The sequence below is a fragment of the Plasmodium yoelii genome, assembly GCF_900002385.2.
Source record: "Plasmodium yoelii strain 17X genome assembly, chromosome: 13".
NCBI lineage: Eukaryota > Apicomplexa > Aconoidasida > Haemosporida > Plasmodiidae > Plasmodium > Plasmodium yoelii.
Genome location: NC_036185.2, coordinates 324,582 through 344,084, shown reverse-complemented (window position 1 = coordinate 344,084; position 19,503 = coordinate 324,582). Strand labels below are relative to the sequence as shown.

Genomic DNA, 19,503 nt, shown 5'->3' with positions numbered 1-19,503 from the left:
TAAATATAATGGTTCAAATAAACAAAAAGTGTTCAGAACAAATTTATATAAATATTTTTATGTATTTAAAATAAATTATATTATTTATTTTTATTATTTATATTAAAGTAAAAATAAAATATTAAAATTTTCTAACTTATAATTACAGGATTATAAATTTGTTGATGCTTTAAACAGCAACATACAATTTTATTATAATATACTTTCATAAATATAAAATAAATTATTTATATAAATTAAAATTAAACAAATTGCAATATTAAATAATAGAATTATTGTTTTACAATAATAGATAAAAAGGAAACTGAAAAGGAATAAAACCTATATATTATTTAAAGCGTACTGCTTCAGTAAACACTTTTTATTAATAAGAAAATGAATAAAAGGATATTTAGTTTAGTTTGTATGGCCTTGTATGCCCTTTTGGCTGTACCAACACATTGCTCCGAACAGAAAGTAAGTTGTCAAAACAAAATATAAACTAATATATAGAAAATTATATAATGTGGTTATTTACATGTTGTGACGTATATATTAACGCATATATATATTGTATGATTATTCACTTGTATTACCAATCTAAGATATATGATGTAAGAAATAAAAGTATTCGTGGCACTAAAGACAGAAGCAAAAATAACGAAACACAATTAAAGAATAACAATCCTAAAGATGATGAAGATGATATAGGATCTAATTGTTTTGGTATATGTAAAAAAAATAAAAAAATAAAGCATATAGCTAGTAATGTACCCGTAACTCTTCCATATAATAAAATAGTTGTAACATATTCAAATAATGAATCTCTTCCTACGGCAACAATGCGGATGGGACAAATTCAGCGTGAGTTTGTTCCAAGAGATCAAAAACATTTAGAGGATATATTAAAATTACAAAAAATGTTCGAAGAACTATATTCAAATAACAATGAATCTCTTCCTAAGGAACCATTGAATATATCAAAGGGTATGAACGACGTTTTTGCAAAAACCTATATATTTTAAAGTTATTTTTACCTTTAAAAAGAAAAATTAGAAAAAAAAACTTCAAAATCAAAAATGAGTAATGTTCATATAATAATTGAATTCAAATGATATTGAATTAAAAAACGAACAAAAGAATTATTTCGAATTATCACTTAAACTACAATGCTTAACACGTGATACCTCTAGACGAATTAATTATGATGTGTTTTTCTGCATTTACGAGCCCGTATTTTAAGTTTATAATTTTATTATGTAATTATTAAAGTAAATGTAATATAATTTGATTATATATTTATATGAATTTTTCCGTTTATACTTATTTATAGTATATAATTTGTGAAAGAATGTTCCGAAAATAATTAATAGTTGAAATAGATTGATCCATTTTCTATAATCATAGTATTTATTATTTGTATATGTATAATTTTTATTATATACATATGTTTATATTTTATATGCATATTTATAAAATATATAATTGTGCATTTTAACGTATTATGTCATATAACTTATTTTTGTGTTTTTTTTATTATTGATCATTGTATAAAATATATTTGTATCAAACACAGTAAATGAAATAATATTTACACAACCAAAATAACCTAAATACATTATAAATGAATCTATATTACATATACAAAATAGTAATATTATTAATTTTAAAAATATTCTATTGTTAATTTAAGAAACCAACTGTCTATTTTCCTTATGGGATAGATACATTCAATAAGCAATATTATTATATAAAAATATATATATACACATCTAAATAATGTTTTTCCACAAATTAACGTAATAATAGTAATCCATTTTTTCTATATATTATTTAATGGTTATGTTACAAATTAAATAAAATCATAGGGCAAATTCACTAAAATATACGATTTTTATACTAAACATGTAAATGGTAGTAATAAATATAAAAAATTTATAAATGATTCCAATAAATATACAAATATTAAGGAAGTCTTAAATAAAAAAGTGATTTTTTGAGTATTAATATTGAAGACATGTCTAAATTTTATAATGCATTTAAACTATTATGTAGTATGTATGACAATGATGTAGTGAATAAAAATGGAAACAAACTGTTAAATAATGCTACTATGATTGTTAACAAATATAAAAAGCTGAACAATGACTATAATACTTAAGATATCGCATATAATCAAATATTATCTACTTTATCAACTGATTATAATAATTTAAAAAATTATTGTAATATCAAAGGTGCTAATTGTAAAGATTTTCCATCCATTCCAGAGATAACACCAAACATTTCTGTACAAATTTCTGAAGTTACATCATCAAGTTCGTCGTTAGGAAACAAATTATTTCTATTTTATCGATATTTGGTGCAATACCAATATTCTTGGGAATTTTTTATAAGGTAAGTAATAAGGAATTAAAAAATAATTTTCATTATATATATGCAAGCATTAACAAATAAAACGTATACTTCTTAACATTTTATATTAGTATTCGTTATTTGGATTTCAGAAACGAGCTCAAAAACAATATTTAAGAGAAAAAATAAAAAACATAAAGAAGAAAATTAATCGTTAATATATGATTCGAAGAGAGTGGCAATTTCAGGAATAGTAATAATTATTTATATATTTTAAGAAACTGTATTGGGAAGTAATTTTTGCATAATTTTTATATAGTTTTTATGTTGTGGGGCCCATATTCGGGTTAGGGCTAAGCATTATATTGTATTTAATTTTTTATAATTTGAACACTAATTAAATATATGTACTATATCCGTATGTTTAATCACGAGATGATTTTCAAAATATGTATCCCCCAAATGGGTACTGTCATTAATATGAAAGGGGTTACATAACATTTTGTTCATAAATTATAATATATATAATTGATTGCTCATGCCGATTTTATATGATTAAAGTAAAATGTCTAGATTGCATATATTAATATAGATATTGATTATATATAAAGTCGTATTATGCTATACCATAATTACCTATAATATAAGTCTTGATAACCCAGGTTATATTGAATTATGCATATTATAATATGTTTCATTATTTTATGAAAAATTTATTTAGTAAAACTTATAACTTGTATCATATTTATTTTGATTTAAATCATGTTATATAACTGAACTGTAATAATATATATTCATAAAATATCGACCGAGAATCGACAATACAACGTTATCTATAAAAGACATTTTATGCATCTAGCATTTTTAGTAATACATAAAAAGTACACTATAAATATATGCATACTATCCTTTTAAATTTCGATTATATATAGTATAATTTTCTTTATATTTCTATTAAAGTTTTAAATTCAAATAATAGAAATAGTTATATATATTTTAATTTATTTACCATAAAGGTATAATATTATATCAATAACTATTAATTTAAAAATTTTATAATTTTGAGGTATAAATAAATTATATTTTAAAATAGTTAAAAGAAAAAATATAAGTATATTAATAAAATTTCATGCCATAATTTGTCTAATATTTTTTCTAACAATTTGTCTAATATTTTTCTAATAAAATACCTAATAAATTGTTTAATAATTTTTTTAAAAATTATAAATAATATTATAGATAGAATAGCATTATTATTATATACCTATGCATCTAATCTAATAAAATATTATACTAATAATTAATATTGTAATATTGTTTTATTGTGTAAATTTCATATAATTAAATAATAATATTACAAATTCATCATAAAACTTATATTATAATAAATCCTGTTTTATGGGATATTTTTTATTTTTTTTAATCTCAAATTTGCTAAATAAAATGTTTGTAATTTAATTCTTAAGTTGATAAAAATGATGTATCCTTAATAGTATTGATACACATTTTGTTATGTAAATTAGTGTGAATTATAAAATATTTTTTATATGAAAAACAAATATTATATATAATAAGAAATTAAATAAAAAAAAACATAAAACAAAAAAAACATAAACAAAAAAAACATAAAACAAAAAAAAACACAAAACAAAAAAAAAGCATTAAATTGCAAATATTTAAAACATAATGGCAATTTTTTTAAGTTATGTGATTTTATTTTGTATGTAATTATAATACTCGACGTATTAATTTGGTATTATAAATTACAATTTTATAGATATGTTTACATATATAACATTCGACAATTAACATTTATATGTGCAACACAAAAAAATTTTTAAACATAAAATTGTTGCATTAATATGGTAAATATCCTTATAAAATAGTTTTTGTTATCTGTAGTTGTAAATTTCCTATAATATTAACTTTTATAAACAAATGGTTTTTAATTAAATGATAAATCCTCGTTCATATCTATTTCTATAACTTCATCTTCTCTTTCAAAAAGCGTACTTTCACCGTCATCATAAAAACCTTTAGATTTATCGAATTCCATTTCATCTTTATCCCTTTTTTCTTTTATTCTTATAATTATATAACATCCTACTAAGGCAAATGCAATTGCTCCGGCATATCTAATCGAATCTCCTGTATTTCTTGTTTTGGAATACTCTTTTTTATCTGAGCTTGAGTATTGGTGATTTTGATTTATATCGTTTGTTTCATTAATATCATTAATGTCATTAATATCATGGTGATATGTATTGTTAACATGTTCTGTTTGCGTTATTTCTTGTTCCCTATTAATAGTATGTAAATTATTACTATTTTCTATCTCCTGTTTTTTATTTTTTAAATCGTCTATAATTTTTAAATTTTGCTGTATTAAATCTTTAAGCATGTTTTGACTCTTGTCTAAATCAAGAATTATGCTATTTGCATCTTCTTCAAGTTTTTTGGCAACATTATATGATACATTATCATTGTTATTATATTCTAATTTGATTAAATTAATCACTTTGTTAATACGAGAGATTATTGATGTAACATTATTTTTATTACCTGTAATGGTGGGTAATTTTGTTTCTGATTCTTTGTTATAATTGACGATTTTTTGTATTAGATCGTCTATTTCGTCTTTATTTGGATTATTTTGAATTTTTTTAGTTTGTTGCTCAACATAATCATGTATAGTATTGACATATTTGGTTATTTGTTCGCTTCTGATCTCATAAGTAGATTTTTTAATATCTTCTAAACTCTTTTGTATTTCGATAAGTTCGTTTTCTATAGTTAAATCTTTAGAAATATGTTTTTTAACATCAATTACATCTTGTGATATGGTAGATATAACATTATTTATATTGTTATTATCATAAAATTGAGCTTTGATTCCATTTATTTTATTTAGAATTTCCTGAAATGATTGAATTGTGGTTTCTAAAGATTCTTTAATTTTTGATACATCACTTTCATTAGTATCTTGAATATGTTGTTTGATTATATTATTATCATTTTCATATGTTGTAACAAAATTTAAAATGCTTTGGACTTTTTCCTTTAATTTGATAATTGTTTCTATATATAAGATTATATTTTCGTTTTCTTCGTTAGTAATATTTTCTATTTCATCTATCTGTCTTTTATACTTAATAATATCATGATATATCTCTTTAAGTGTATTGAAGTTGGGAATTGGAGTTTCACTTAGTGCATTAAGGAATTGCTTTTTTTTATCAGAAATCTTTTGACCAATTTTCTTTAAATCATTTAAATTTGCTGTTAATTCATTTTCCTGCAGCTGTAAAATATTATCAAATTCTTTGGATATATCAAAATATTTTTTATTGATGTGATCTATATTTAACAATTTAAAGACATGTATTTTTTTATAAAGTTGTTTTATGGATTCGATTGATTTATGAAGTTCAGAATCGAAATAAACCATTTTTAGTTTATTATTATGTAATGTATCGGCATCGATATTATTTGAATCTATTGTAAATAGTTTGGTCAAATTGTTGATTATCTGAGTTGCTTCCTTTCCCTTTTCTATTAAATCATTATTATCATTAGTTGCATCTGAAAGTTTACTTGTTACATATTTGTTTATTTGATGTAAATCATATTTTAGTTGCAATGTGGAGATGTCATCATTTAAAGAATTGGAAGTATCACCAATGTATTTTAAAAATTCTTTTGAAAATTTAGTTGCAGACGTTATGAATCCCGAGTAATCAGTTATTTTGATTTTAAGAGTCTCGACTAATGTTGTATGTGTAAAAAGCATGCAGTCCTTTCTAATTTCTATTAATTTATTAATTAAACCATTTTTTTCTATTATTTTATCCTCATTTTTTTTTATTTCAGTATTAAATTTGTTAGTTAGTTCTTTTAGTTTTTTTTTAGATTGTAAAATATTATTATTTTCCTCTGAAAAATTGTAATTATTTTTCTCTGAATGTTTGTAATTATTTTCTAATTCTTCTATAACTTTAATATCATTATTAAATTGTTCTTCCATAGCTTTTACATTAAAATTTATTCCTAGTTGTTCTTTTTCTTGTTTATAATTATTGCTTTTATCTTTGATTTTATCATACTTTGACGATTCTAAAATGGTATCATAATTTTGAGAGTTGCATGATAATTTGTTTAATTCATTAGATTTATGTAATAGTAGTTTAACTTTATTTAATATTTGTTCTTTTTTATTTTTTAAATCACTTAATGTGTCTTTTAATTCGTTGGTTGCTTGGACTTTGTCATGTAAAAGTCGGTTTTCGAATATAAGATTTAATGCTTGTTGTTCTTTTTTCTGCAATTCTTGACTTCTTTTTAATATATCAAGAAGAGTATTGTAAGAATCGCTTATTTTTGTATATGTTTCTGATGTTTTTTGTGGAGATGGAATAAAGGTTAGAGTATCTTCTGTTTGGGAGTCCAAGTAAGATAATATAGCTATTTTAATGTCTTTAAATAAATCTATTCCTGAGCTGTTTTTTATTTGAATATTTAAAGTATTTGCTAATTTCGGAATATTTATAAATATGTTTTCTGCCTCATATTTATAACTATAATATTTTTTACTGACAATATTTGCATATATCTGTTTTGTTTGGTTTAGTATATTTAATAATAAATTTTCATCAGTTGAATTTTTAACAGTATTAATAGAGTTTGAAATATTATCAAACCCTTCTTTAACTTTTGAATGTTCGTTTGTAAATTTAGCATTCACATTATCTAATTTTTTTTTAAAATGTGTGACTATTCTATCAAATTCTTTTATTTTTACATCATTTAAGTAGGACTTAGATTTCTTTTCGCTTTCTATATTTTTTAAGAGTTCACTTTGTGCGGTGATTCGTATACTTTTAATTTGATTATATGTTATGGATTCTTTTGAAACCGTTTTTAAATAATCTGCTATTCGATTGTATGATTTCATAAACTCATTATATATGACACCCATTTCTGTATTATATGTTCCCAGGTTTGCATTAGTGTCAATACCTTCTAAATCACTAGTGTTAAAAGGAGATATTAACTTTTCTATTGTTGGTATTATTAATTCTTTTGTTGATTCAATTTGGTCTTTATTTGCTTTGGCGATTTCATTTATTTTTTCTACAATTCCAATCTCGTAATCTTTTTTATGCTGGTTTACATTGCTTTCTATATTTTCAATTTTGGAATTAACTCCATCTAATTCTTTTTTTTGGTCTTCAATATTTTTTTTTTGTTTTTTGAGAGATTCTAAAAGTTTCTCAAGGGTATTTAATATGTCCCCGTTTTCTTTTAGTCTTGTTTCTTGAGTATCTATAGATAAGGTTGATATTTCTTTCTCCATATTTTCGGTTTCTTTTAAACATTCATCTGATTTTTTTTTTATACCATTTATTTTTAAGAATTTTGTATCGAATGGCTCTACGGATATTTTAATACCTGTTATTGCTTTATTAGATTTATCATTGTTAGCGACTTCATCTTCAATATGAATTTTTTCGTTTTTTATTTCATTCATTTTTTGTTCAGATTTGCCTGATTGGGATATACAATTGGTGTGTGCCTCTTTTATTTCTTTTATGATTTGTTCTGAATCATTTTTTGCTTTATCAAATTTATTTTTTAATTCTACTGCATAATATTTATTTAAAAGTACAGTTACATCTTGTTTATATTTTTCAAATGATTCCTTATTTTGTTTGGTTGCTTTTGTATTTTTATCAGCCTCTTCTTTATAACCATTAGACTTCTTCTTATGTTCTTTCAATTCGTTGATATTATAATCATTGCTATTAGTGCCTTTATTTTTTTTAATGTTTAATATATATTGTGATTTAGTATCACCCATTTCTATATTATTAAAGTTTAATAATACATTTTCATTATACTTTTCGGCATTTTTAAAATAAGTGTTGATGTTATTTTCTTCGTTTAAAATATAAGTTTTTAAATCTGTAATATTCTTTATACATTTACTAACATAATTATCATCTATAGTTGATTTTATTTTTGATTGACATTCTGTTAAACTTGAATTTTCTTTTATTTTTGTAATTATTTTTTCTGAATTACTTAATTCAGTATTTATGTTATTATTATTCTTTTCGATTTCATCAGTATATTCTTTTACTTTATCAATAATCTTTTTAATTTTATTTAATTTTAAGATATTATATATGTTCTCAACTTTGCTTAAATATTGATTAATATCAGTATTATTATTTTTGGATTCTAAAACATTTTCCTGTAACTCCTTTTTAATATCATTTATATCTGATTCCTCAGAAAAATCTTCTATTATTTTTGAAGATTTATCACGAATATCAGAAATAATTTTTTCATGATTCTTACTAATAGTGTGATAATTTTTGTCGTCATCATGTGATATTTTAAGCACTTCCATTTCCTTATTTATGTCCATTTTTATCTTCATGTCCTTTTCTATTTCTTCTGATTTTTTTTTTATATTATCAAGGTCTTCCATATATTCTTCCATTGCTTTTATCGTATGTTTAGCCTTTTCCTTTTCTTCATCAATTTGTTCCAAAAACATATTACCTAAACTTTTTCCATATGACAAATTTATATATTTTAATTTTTCTAACGAAGTTTTATCTTTTTCTATTTCTGATATGTCATTTAATAATTTATTCATTTCCTTATATATATGTTTTTTTTTGTCTATTTTTGTCACAATTTTTTCTATTTTTTTTTCAATTTCCTTGGGATCCTCGTTAAATGTGTTTTTATCTGTTAATTTTTCTAATTTATCTGTTTGTCCTTTTATTTCGTCAATATGGCTTTCTGATTTTTTTTTTATTTCCTCTAATTCATTTATATGTCGATCGATTTGTTGGTTTACATTATTAATGTCATCATTAATTTTTTTAATTTTATCAGCATATTTTATATTTCCTTCTTTCCCAAAATCGAGAAAATTATAACGTTTTAATTTTTCCTTTATTCCATTCAAATTGGTTACGTTTTCATTTACCTTATTAATTACTTGAGTATTTAGTAATTTTATATTTTTTCCGATCTCATCTTCTATTTCTTCACTAATATTATAAATGGACGTATAAATTTCTATTTCGATATTTGAAATATTTTTATTTATGTCTGCGATTGTTTGTATAATATTATTAACGGCTTTTTCTTTTTCATCGAATTCGTGATATAACGTTTTTTCTTGATTTTTTCCTAAATTTGCCTTTAAATTATTGAAATATTCCATTAATCCATTGTTATTTGATTCGTGATCATTTAAAGAGGCATCTTTAAATTTTTTATCTAACTCATTAATTTTATTGATCAACCTATTTTCAAACTGGTCTTTATAAGATTTTTCTATTGAATCAGTTTCTTTTATGGTATTAATATTTTGATTTAATTTCTCTTTCAATGTAGTTTGTTTACTAAGAAAATTTGTTATTGACTCTTTAGTCCTTTTACATACTTTTATATACTCATCTACCTTTTTAAGGGTATTAATGTTTTGGTATTCATCTTCAATGGATTTTTTTGTTTCATTAATTAAAGATTTACTATCATTAAAACTTTTTTCATGTTTGCTTAATTTTTCATCCGAAACTTCTGCTTTTATTTTATCTATTAATTTGGTAAATTGGGTGTGCTCTAAATTAACATTTTCTTTATAAGTATTGTCAAAATTAATATATTTATCTACTTTACTTAAGATTTCGTCTTTCATACGTTTTATCTCATTGATGGCTTTTGATATTTCATCTTCGTTAGTTGATATTGTTTTCATATGTTCTTCGAATTGTCCATAGTTTTGTTTTGCCTCTTCTTCCTTTGTATTGTCTACATTAATTTGATCATTATAATGTTTTCTGATTTCTAACATTTTAGATTTATATACATTTAATTGGTCATTTTCCTTAGTGTAGTCATCTATTTTATTTGATAGTTCTTTTTCTTTATTTTTAAAGTCATCTAACGTTTTATTTAGATCTTTGTCAATCTCTCCATATATATATTTTTTTATATCTAAAATTGTTTCTGATAGTTTATTTTTGTTAGTTTCTACATTCTTTATATGTGGTTCAACTACTTCAATTTTCATGTTTTGGATTTTATTATATACATTATCTATTTTCGTTTTTAAAGTTACAAGTTCTGCTTTATTTTCTATATTATCAATGGTATTTTCTTGAAGTACAGAAGACATTTCATTGTAAAGTTGGTCAATATCATCTACATAAATTTGTTTGATATCTGATTTTATTGTATCATATATTGTATTTTTTTTTTCTATATATTCCGTAATTTGATATGGTGGTTGCTTAGCTAATTCATCAATATATACGATGTCTTTTTCAATTTCTTTCTTTAAGTCAACTGCTTTTTTAACAAATTTAATTTTCTCAGTTATGTCTTTTATTTTGTTATTTAATTCTAATTTTAAGTCTTCTACATATTTCTTTTCAGCCACCTCATCTAAATATTTTTTAAATAAGTCTCTAATTTCTTTTTCCAATTGAACAGTTTCTTCTATTCCTTCGGTTAATTTCTTTATTATTTCCTGCTTTTCTTTTTCCCAACTTTTTGCTAATTCTATGGAAGATAAAAAACCTTCCTCTCTTTCGGGATAAGTTGATACATTTAATTTATTTTTGATTTGAGTACTAATTGTATATTTTTTAAAAATTCCATTATTTTTTAATTGTACCATAGACTTATTTAAATTTGTAAATTTATCCATAAGTGGTAAAATTAATGGTATTGTATTTTTCATTATATCTTTGGATTTATCAAGATTTTGTTTATTTTTATAAAAATCCCATTTTTTTTCAAATATTTGAAGAAATTCATCTTCTAATGATTTGAATGTAGTTTGTGGTTTCGACAAATTAAAATTATAAATTTCATCTTCTTCTATTATAGTTCCATCTGGATCGACTTTGTTTATTAATAATTTCCCTAGTGAATTAAAAAAGTATACTAAGGACTCCTTATATGTAATATTTACTGATTCTAAATTTTCTATAATTGTATAATTATAATCTAAAATACTATATGACTCGGATATTTTTTTAATTTCATTAAAATGTTTATCACAATTATTATTATCAATAATGGTGTTGGTACATTTTTTCACAATATCCTCTTCTTTTTTACATATTTTTATGTGTTTATCGTGTTTATTTTTAATATCCTCGATTTGTTTTTTCATAAATTCTAGTTTTGTTACAAGAGTATTTAAATTATTGTTTTTTTTTAATTCGGTTATTAGAAAATCTATAAATGGAATTATTTCTTTATCTTGGGGAACGTCCCAATTTTTATTACGTGATGAATTGAGATGCATCACATTTTTACAAAATTCAGAATTGTTCTGAGTATTATTCTTGAGTATTTTACTATTTTTACATTTCTCTTTATACATCTTTTCTTCATCTGAAATAATATCATTTGGTTTATTTTGTATTTTTTCAAATCCATTTTTTAAACAATTTACAAATTTTGTTTTTGATGATATATATAAATTATACTCATCCTTCGAAGGGTCATTATAAAAATTATAAAAAGGATTGTGTATATTGCTCAATTTATTTATTAATTCAGTTTTTTCAGAATAACATGACGCGTTTGTTTGTGTGACGTCATTAAGAACAATATCATAACTTTTCTTTATTTTAGCTTGATCATTGGTTTGAACTATATTTAACTTATTTAACATTTTTTTAATATATTCAACAGAATATAGAGGTTTATAAAAAAACAATACGCTTTCATTATCATTTACACCATATATAATATCGACCGTATCTAACGTGTCTTTATTTATTTCAGATATAGCGGTTATTTGTAAAAAGGAATTATTAATTTCAATTAATCTGTTATTTGTTTTTTCATGTTCATGATTAAAATTTCTAAAATTATCAATATTATTTGTCTTATTATATTCATTATACAATGTGAGTTTTGTATTGTTTATATCTTTTTTATTTTGAAGGAAATTGTTATTTATTGAATGTGGCTGTATATATTTTTCATTATTAATGGAATTGTTTTCATTATTAATGGAATTATTTTCATTATCATATTGTTTTTCATTTGAAAGATTTGAATTATCAAAATCACTTTCTTTTAAATTATGGTATGGATTATAATTGTTTAACTTTGGGGCATTTTTATTTTTATTTTCCTCAATTTTGATTGCACAAATTATATCTGCATATTAATGGTGAAAAAAATTAAGTAATATTAGTATAAGAATATACACATTTGCATAATTAATACATACATATATTAAATAAAATGTGTAAATCCACGAATTGAAATAATTTGCTAAAGATCTCTATTATTACCGAAGGAAATAAAAATTGCAGCCAAACTAATAATATAAATATATTTTTTCATGATTAAATATAATATATATTTTTGAGTTTAAAAAATTATATTATATATATGTTTATTTTATATTTATGATGTTTTTATTTGGTTTTATTTCTTAATATGAATTCTGTTCTACATTAATCATTTTAATTTTCTACTTGTCGATCTTTTTATTTAAAGATAATATTGATCATGTTTATATATAAATAAAAAATATTTAAGTATATAAAACAAATAATTTTCCATTAAATAAAATTTTTAAATTAAAAATTAATAAGTTATTATTTGTTGGTGTGTAGATAAAAAAAGGGAATTAAATAATTATGCTCTCATTTTTTTTTAATTTATATAAATAAAAAATTTAACAATTGCATTATAACTTTTTTTTAAGATAAATGTGTGCTGACAAAAATTGGAAAATCCAAAAACATTTACACGAATTAATTAAAAAAAATTATAATGATATGCAAATAAAAGGGAATAGCGATTCGAAATAAAGAGCTTTTTATTTTACTTTTTATGCATGCAGAAAATCAATATAAATTTTAATTAAAAACTCTCCATGTTTCGGTTTTAGAATAAATAGTTAGTGCCATGTATATAGAACCAAAATTAAGGTGCTACTTAGGTTCCGTGTGTAGAGTTTTATAATATTTATTAAACAATGCATATAAATAATAAATTTTTTAAGTATATAAGTAAAAATTATAAAAAAAATGTCTACAACCTGAAATTTTAACCTCTAGATAAAGACAAGATTTTGGACACAGAAGATATGTATAAGAATTAACATAAAAATAACATCGTAAATAAAAAATTTATAATCAAATTTAATATTAAAATTTGATGAGCTCATATAAATTAAACATTATTAATGTATAATATTGGTATATTATATTTTAATGGTAAGTTTTGGTTAATTATATATAACAACTTTTATAAATTATCCCCAAATTGCTAATTATTATATTTTGGGCTACAATTAATTATATATCTTAATAATAAAAATGTATTATAAATATATGAATAATAAATAATGGAAATTTGTATTATATTAACACATTTTTTTGAATTTAATTATTAAAATTTTTTTGTTAATTTTCGAATAATAAAGTAGAAATGTTTTATATGGTTTAATTTATTTTTCATAAATGTTAACACTATATTATTAAAATTATTTTTTTAATTTTAATAGCTACACATATAGTTTGGGAAGTGTAAATTTGTATAAAATTAATATATTTATATGTGAATGTAAATTTTATAGAAAATTTGCATAGCAAATAATTTGTTTTTACTATATTTTATGGTATTATAGATATAAAATTCCGTAAATATATGTTTTAATATATTGTTTTTATTAAAATATATATATTATAAATATATAATTTTAAAAAAATTATAAATGGAATGTTATAGATTGGTTTAAAGTATTATATTACATTCATTAATTAGACCGTTGTAGTATAAATAATAAAATAGTAGTAATAATAAGTAAATAAATAAACATAATTTTCATGCATGTGTAATTGGCGAATAAACTACTACTTGATCGGTGTGCATATTATTACATTTATATATTTTTTTTTCTCCAAAGTTTGCGTATATTTTCAATTAAAAATGGAAACATTGGAAATATTAGAAAATTTACATACATTTCCATGATGACTACACTAGAAAATATTTTTATTTTATGATTTATTATATTTTTCCATTTTGTTTTTTTGTGGTTTATCAAAAATTGTTAAATAAAATTATAAAAACACCAAGATCAAATCGTTTTTTGTTAGTTTTAAGTTACCGCATTTTAAAAGCTATAGCATTTATTATATCCATTTACGCACAGTAAATAATAAATATTTTTGATTTTTTTCGTATGATTAGTGCATTATTTCTTTTTTTCGGTCTATAGAAAAATAAATATAAATGATTAACTTAATTTTGAAACATGTCCTTATAACTAAAATAATACTTAATATTATTAAAAAACAAACGTGGATACATATAATGTATTTATTATTTTCATATTCAAATAATGTTCAATTATACTTTCTAAATTGAGGAGATAGATATAATCGCCGTCAATTATTAAAGTTTTTTTTAATTCATAAAATAAAGGTTAAAAATGAAAAATAATGTGTAAGCTATTTGGTCTGTGCCCATTTGAAGCTGCTACTATTGGAAAATCGTGATGCAATAGTGAAAGCGAAAATACAAAATACAATGTTTAAGAAGTGTGAATATAGAAGCCTAGGAACAAGCGACGATGATATTTTAAAAATAAATATATTATAGTTGGAAATTTTAGTTCCACTATAAGAGAAAACGTTGATTTGCAAAAATAAAAAGACATAAAGGAGAACATTCATAAGTAAAAGGTAAAGTACAACAAAAATATAGACAATTAACTAAAGAATATAAAAAGCAAATATTTAGTAAAAATGCATTAAATTAAGCTAAAAAATAGTTGATATTATTAATAATGTAAAACAATTTTTAGAATATGATATAACCCTTTTTATGCGAATATGTGTGTGTGACAATTTTCCATTATTTAAATTTATTTCACTTGTTAAAAAGTTTTAATATGAATTCTGATAAGAAATCGCAATAAAATGGATAAATTGCACCATTATTTTTTTGAAAATTTTTTATATTCATGGAACGGAAAAATAGAACTAATGTTAAGGGATAGTAATGGGATGCAAATAAATAAAAAGGTTAATGTTTTGAGAACCATTTTTTCAACACGGTTGTCGTAATTGTATCATATTATGAAGTATTAACTTAAATGGTTGTTGTAAAAATAGGAGTTAGATATTTTTGTAGTAATTTTCCTAAATTATAAACTCAATTAAATGATGAATTAAATTATATATTATAAACTTGTATGATATGTTTAAACATATATTTTATTATTATATATAGGGGGTAGGAGTTTGTACCACGAGTTATAGTTTTGTTATATGGAATCTATGTTTTTGGTTATGGTTATTAATTGTATCTTTATTTAATTTTTTATAATCTGATAATATTTATTGGTCTGTAAATGTTGATTAAATATATGTACCATTTACATATGTTTAATCTCGAGATGATTTATAAATATGCAACTAAAAAAGGTACATAACCATTAATATGAAAGGGGGTGGATAACATTTTTTCATAAGCTATAATACTTCCACATATTTGCTTATATATATTAAATGTGACAATATTATCAATTCGCATTTTATATTTTATTGGTAATTTTTGGGTAACTATATATAAGAACCCTTATTATCTATTATATAAGACTTGCTAGCCTAGAATTATATTGAATTATGCATATCATATTTTTCTTTATTTGCTGAAACATTTTATTCAGTAAAACTTATTATTTGTATCATATTTATTTTAATTTAAATCATGCTATCAAACTGAGCTTTAATAATATATATTCATAAAATATAGATACATGAAATACCGACCGAGAATCGACAATACAACGTTATCTATAAAAGGCATTTTATGCATCTAACATTTTTAATAATCAATAAAAATATCCATATTAATAAAAAATTACATTATAGATATAGGCATACTATACTTTTAACTTTCGATTATATATAGTATAATTTTATCCTAATATTTTAAATTCAAATTATAGACATATTTTTATATACATTAATTTATTTCGCATAAAGGTATAACATTAGATTAATTAATATTAAATTTTAAGCTTTGTAGTTTTGAAGCATAAATAAATTATATTCTAAAATGGTTAAAAAATAAAATATAAGTATATTAATAAAATTTAATGTTATAGTTTGTTCTAATAATTATAAATAATACGATAGATAAAATAGCGTTATTATTATATGCCTATAAATATAAAACTAGTAAATTACCAATAGTTAATATTGTTTTATTGTGAAAAATTCATATAATTATATATAAAAAATATATATAATTAATTTCTTTGAACAAATAATATTTTTATTAGGTTATTAATATATAAAAACTCTAAATATATATTATAAATATATCTTTTTGCGAAATAGTATATACGTTTTAAAATGGTATACTTTAAAAAAATGAAAAAAATAAAATTACTAATTGGTTTAAAGTATTCCTCTTGAATGCATTAATTATCGCATTGTAGTATACAGTGATATACCATTAGTAACAACAATAATAATATTATATTATATATTATTTTATTTGACTCGAATACATAAATATAAAGTAGTTATATATATTATTAAAGACATGATAAAATTAAAATTGTATGCATACAATATCAAATGAAATATTATAACATATATTTAAGTAGCCTTTAATGCGATAACATTAGACTATCATTACCAAGCAAAATAATATTAATAATTCTATAGTTTTTCATCATAGAACTAAATATAGTTTATTATAAAATATAAAATCAAACTATATATTAAGAAAAGTAATAATTCTAAGTTATTTTTAATGTATACATTAATTGAAAGTTATAATGGTAAAAAATATAAGGTATAATTAAACTATGTAGAATAAGTATATCTTATATAACTGCAGCTTTGTCTTAAAAAAACGTACTTCCCTTATCTCTCCTATCTAAAATGTGAATATACCAATATAATTACGCATAGTTTTCTATTATACTTTAAATTTGCATTAATACTTATATATGTGTTATATATTTAATATTTACTAAGTATGATTTTAAAACTATTTACATTAAAGAATTATTTAATCTTATAAATAACATAATAAATACGGGTCAGTGCTAATTCTCGTTTTAAACCGTGGAAAAGATGTGCAAAATATATTATAAAATTACCTAATAAGGTATATTTCTAAATTTAATTATATAGGAATAAAAATAAAGTTATTGAAAATGTTAAAATATAATTGGAATTCATATATATTAATTAAAAGTAATATAAATTTATGTATATGCAATTAAAAAAGGGAATAATGCAACTTATTTTATAAATGTTATAATTTTAATAAAATATTTATATATATTATAAGAAGCAAATATATAAAAATTTAATATATTTAAAAAAATAACTATTTATACACTTTTAAGGATTATACTAATAATAGATTTATTAATTATTTCAATTTTTTCAGTATATTAGTTTTAGTGCGCCATTTATTATAACAAAAGAAATAACGTTTATTTTCTATATTAAAGCAAATGTATAAGAAGATATATTCTAAATTCATTACAATGTTACTTTAATTTTATTATATAATTATACGGAAAGGTATTAAGGATAACAATTTATACAAAATTGTATTATATATACAATGATAAAGCATGTATTAAACAACCCCCAAAACAAAGTAATTTATCTAACTACCATAAAAGTATATATTGTTCCATATTATCTTTAAATTGAAATTAATAATAATAAAAATATTTTTATCTACAGATAATTACTGTATATAGGGTTAAATAAGCGTATTACCTATTTTAGTATATAAATAATATGATATCCCCTTAACCTAGAGATTATAAATTATATTTCATCATAATGAATGACACTCTAGTATGTACACTTTTTGATATTATATTTCCTATAAATTTCATTAAGTTTTATTTTAATAACATTTTCTTAATACATATTTTTATCAATTTTTTTTGAATGTTTTTTTAGTGTGGACAATTTGATTTTGTGAGGAAATATTTCCCCGATAATTCAAGCGATATTGCAACACTCGATTTTGATGATAATTCGGATTTGATGAAATACTGCACTAATAAAGATTCAGGAGTAAATAAATGCGATACTGATCTCGATAAAATTACGGCTGGATTTTTATGGTTACTTGCACAATATTATTCTATGTCCAAAGATAGAACTTATAGTGAAAATAATACTAATCCATTTTTTCTATATATGATTTCATGGTTTAGTTACAAAATAAAGCAAAAATCAAATCACGAAAACACCCCACTATACGATTATTATAATAAAAATGTAAAAAATAATAATAAATATAGTAGTTTTACAAACCCTGCCTATACAATTACAGATATTGAGGATGTCTTAGATAAAAAAAGTGAATTTTTGAATATTAATATTGAAGATCTGTCTAATTTTTATGATGCATTCAAATTATTATGTAATATACATAGTAATATTGCACAGAATAAAACAGACGTCCTACTGCCAAATAGTGCTACTAATTTTGTTAAAAAATATGCAGAATTAACCAATAAATATAATATTAAAAATACCGCATGTAGTAAAATATTATCTGCTTTATCAACTGATTATAATAATTTAAAAAATAATTGTAATAGCAAAGGTGTTCGTTGTAAAGATTTTCCATCCATTCCAGAAACACCCGAAAGCATTTCTGCACTATTATCTGGAGATACATCAAGTTCGTCGATAGGAAAGAGATTATTTACAGTTTTATCGATATTTGGTGCAATAGCATTTTTTTTAGGGATTTCTTATAAGGTAAATAATAAGGAATTAAAAAAAAATTATTATATAAATGCAAACATTAACAAACAACCGTACGTTTCTTAACATTTTATATTAGTATTCGTTATTTGGATTTCGGAAACGATTTAAAAAACAACATATAAGAGAAAAAATAAAAAATATAAAGAAGAAAATGAATCGTTAATATATGATTCGAAGATTAATGATTATTCCAGGAATAGTAATCATGATTAACATATTTTAAGAAACTATTTATTGGGAAGTAATTTTTGCATAATTTTTATATAGTTTTTATGCTGTGGACCCCATATTCGGGTTAGGGATAAGCATTATATTGTATTTAATTTTTTATAAT

General features: G+C 21.2%; 3 protein-coding genes across 3 annotated transcripts; 2 read left to right on the top strand and 1 right to left on the bottom strand.

The window, feature by feature from the left end:
* Positions 1-375: 375 nt before the first annotated feature.
* PY17X_1302800 (fam-c protein) lies at positions 376-1,004 on the top strand (the record flags this gene model as incomplete). The annotated part of the gene is made up of 2 exons (XM_022956978.1): positions 376-456; positions 585-1,004. 2 exons carry the CDS (start codon positions 376-378, stop codon positions 1,002-1,004), a joined length of 501 nt encoding a protein of 166 aa, XP_022813470.1.
* A 3,275-nt stretch (positions 1,005-4,279) lies between these two features.
* Positions 4,280-12,729, bottom strand: PY17X_1302700 (rhoptry protein; the record flags this gene model as incomplete). The annotated part of the gene is made up of 2 exons (XM_719644.2): positions 4,280-12,540; positions 12,678-12,729. 2 exons carry the CDS (start codon positions 12,727-12,729, stop codon positions 4,280-4,282), a joined length of 8,313 nt encoding a protein of 2,770 aa, XP_724737.2.
* A 5,495-nt stretch (positions 12,730-18,224) lies between these two features.
* On the top strand, positions 18,225-19,332 carry PY17X_1302600 (PIR protein; the record flags this gene model as incomplete). Its single annotated transcript, XM_022956976.1, has 3 exons — positions 18,225-18,239; positions 18,348-19,160; positions 19,246-19,332. The coding sequence occupies 3 exons, from the start codon at positions 18,225-18,227 to the stop codon at positions 19,330-19,332; spliced, it is 915 nt and encodes a 304-aa protein (XP_022813469.1).
* Between the last annotated feature and the right edge of the window lie 171 nt (positions 19,333-19,503).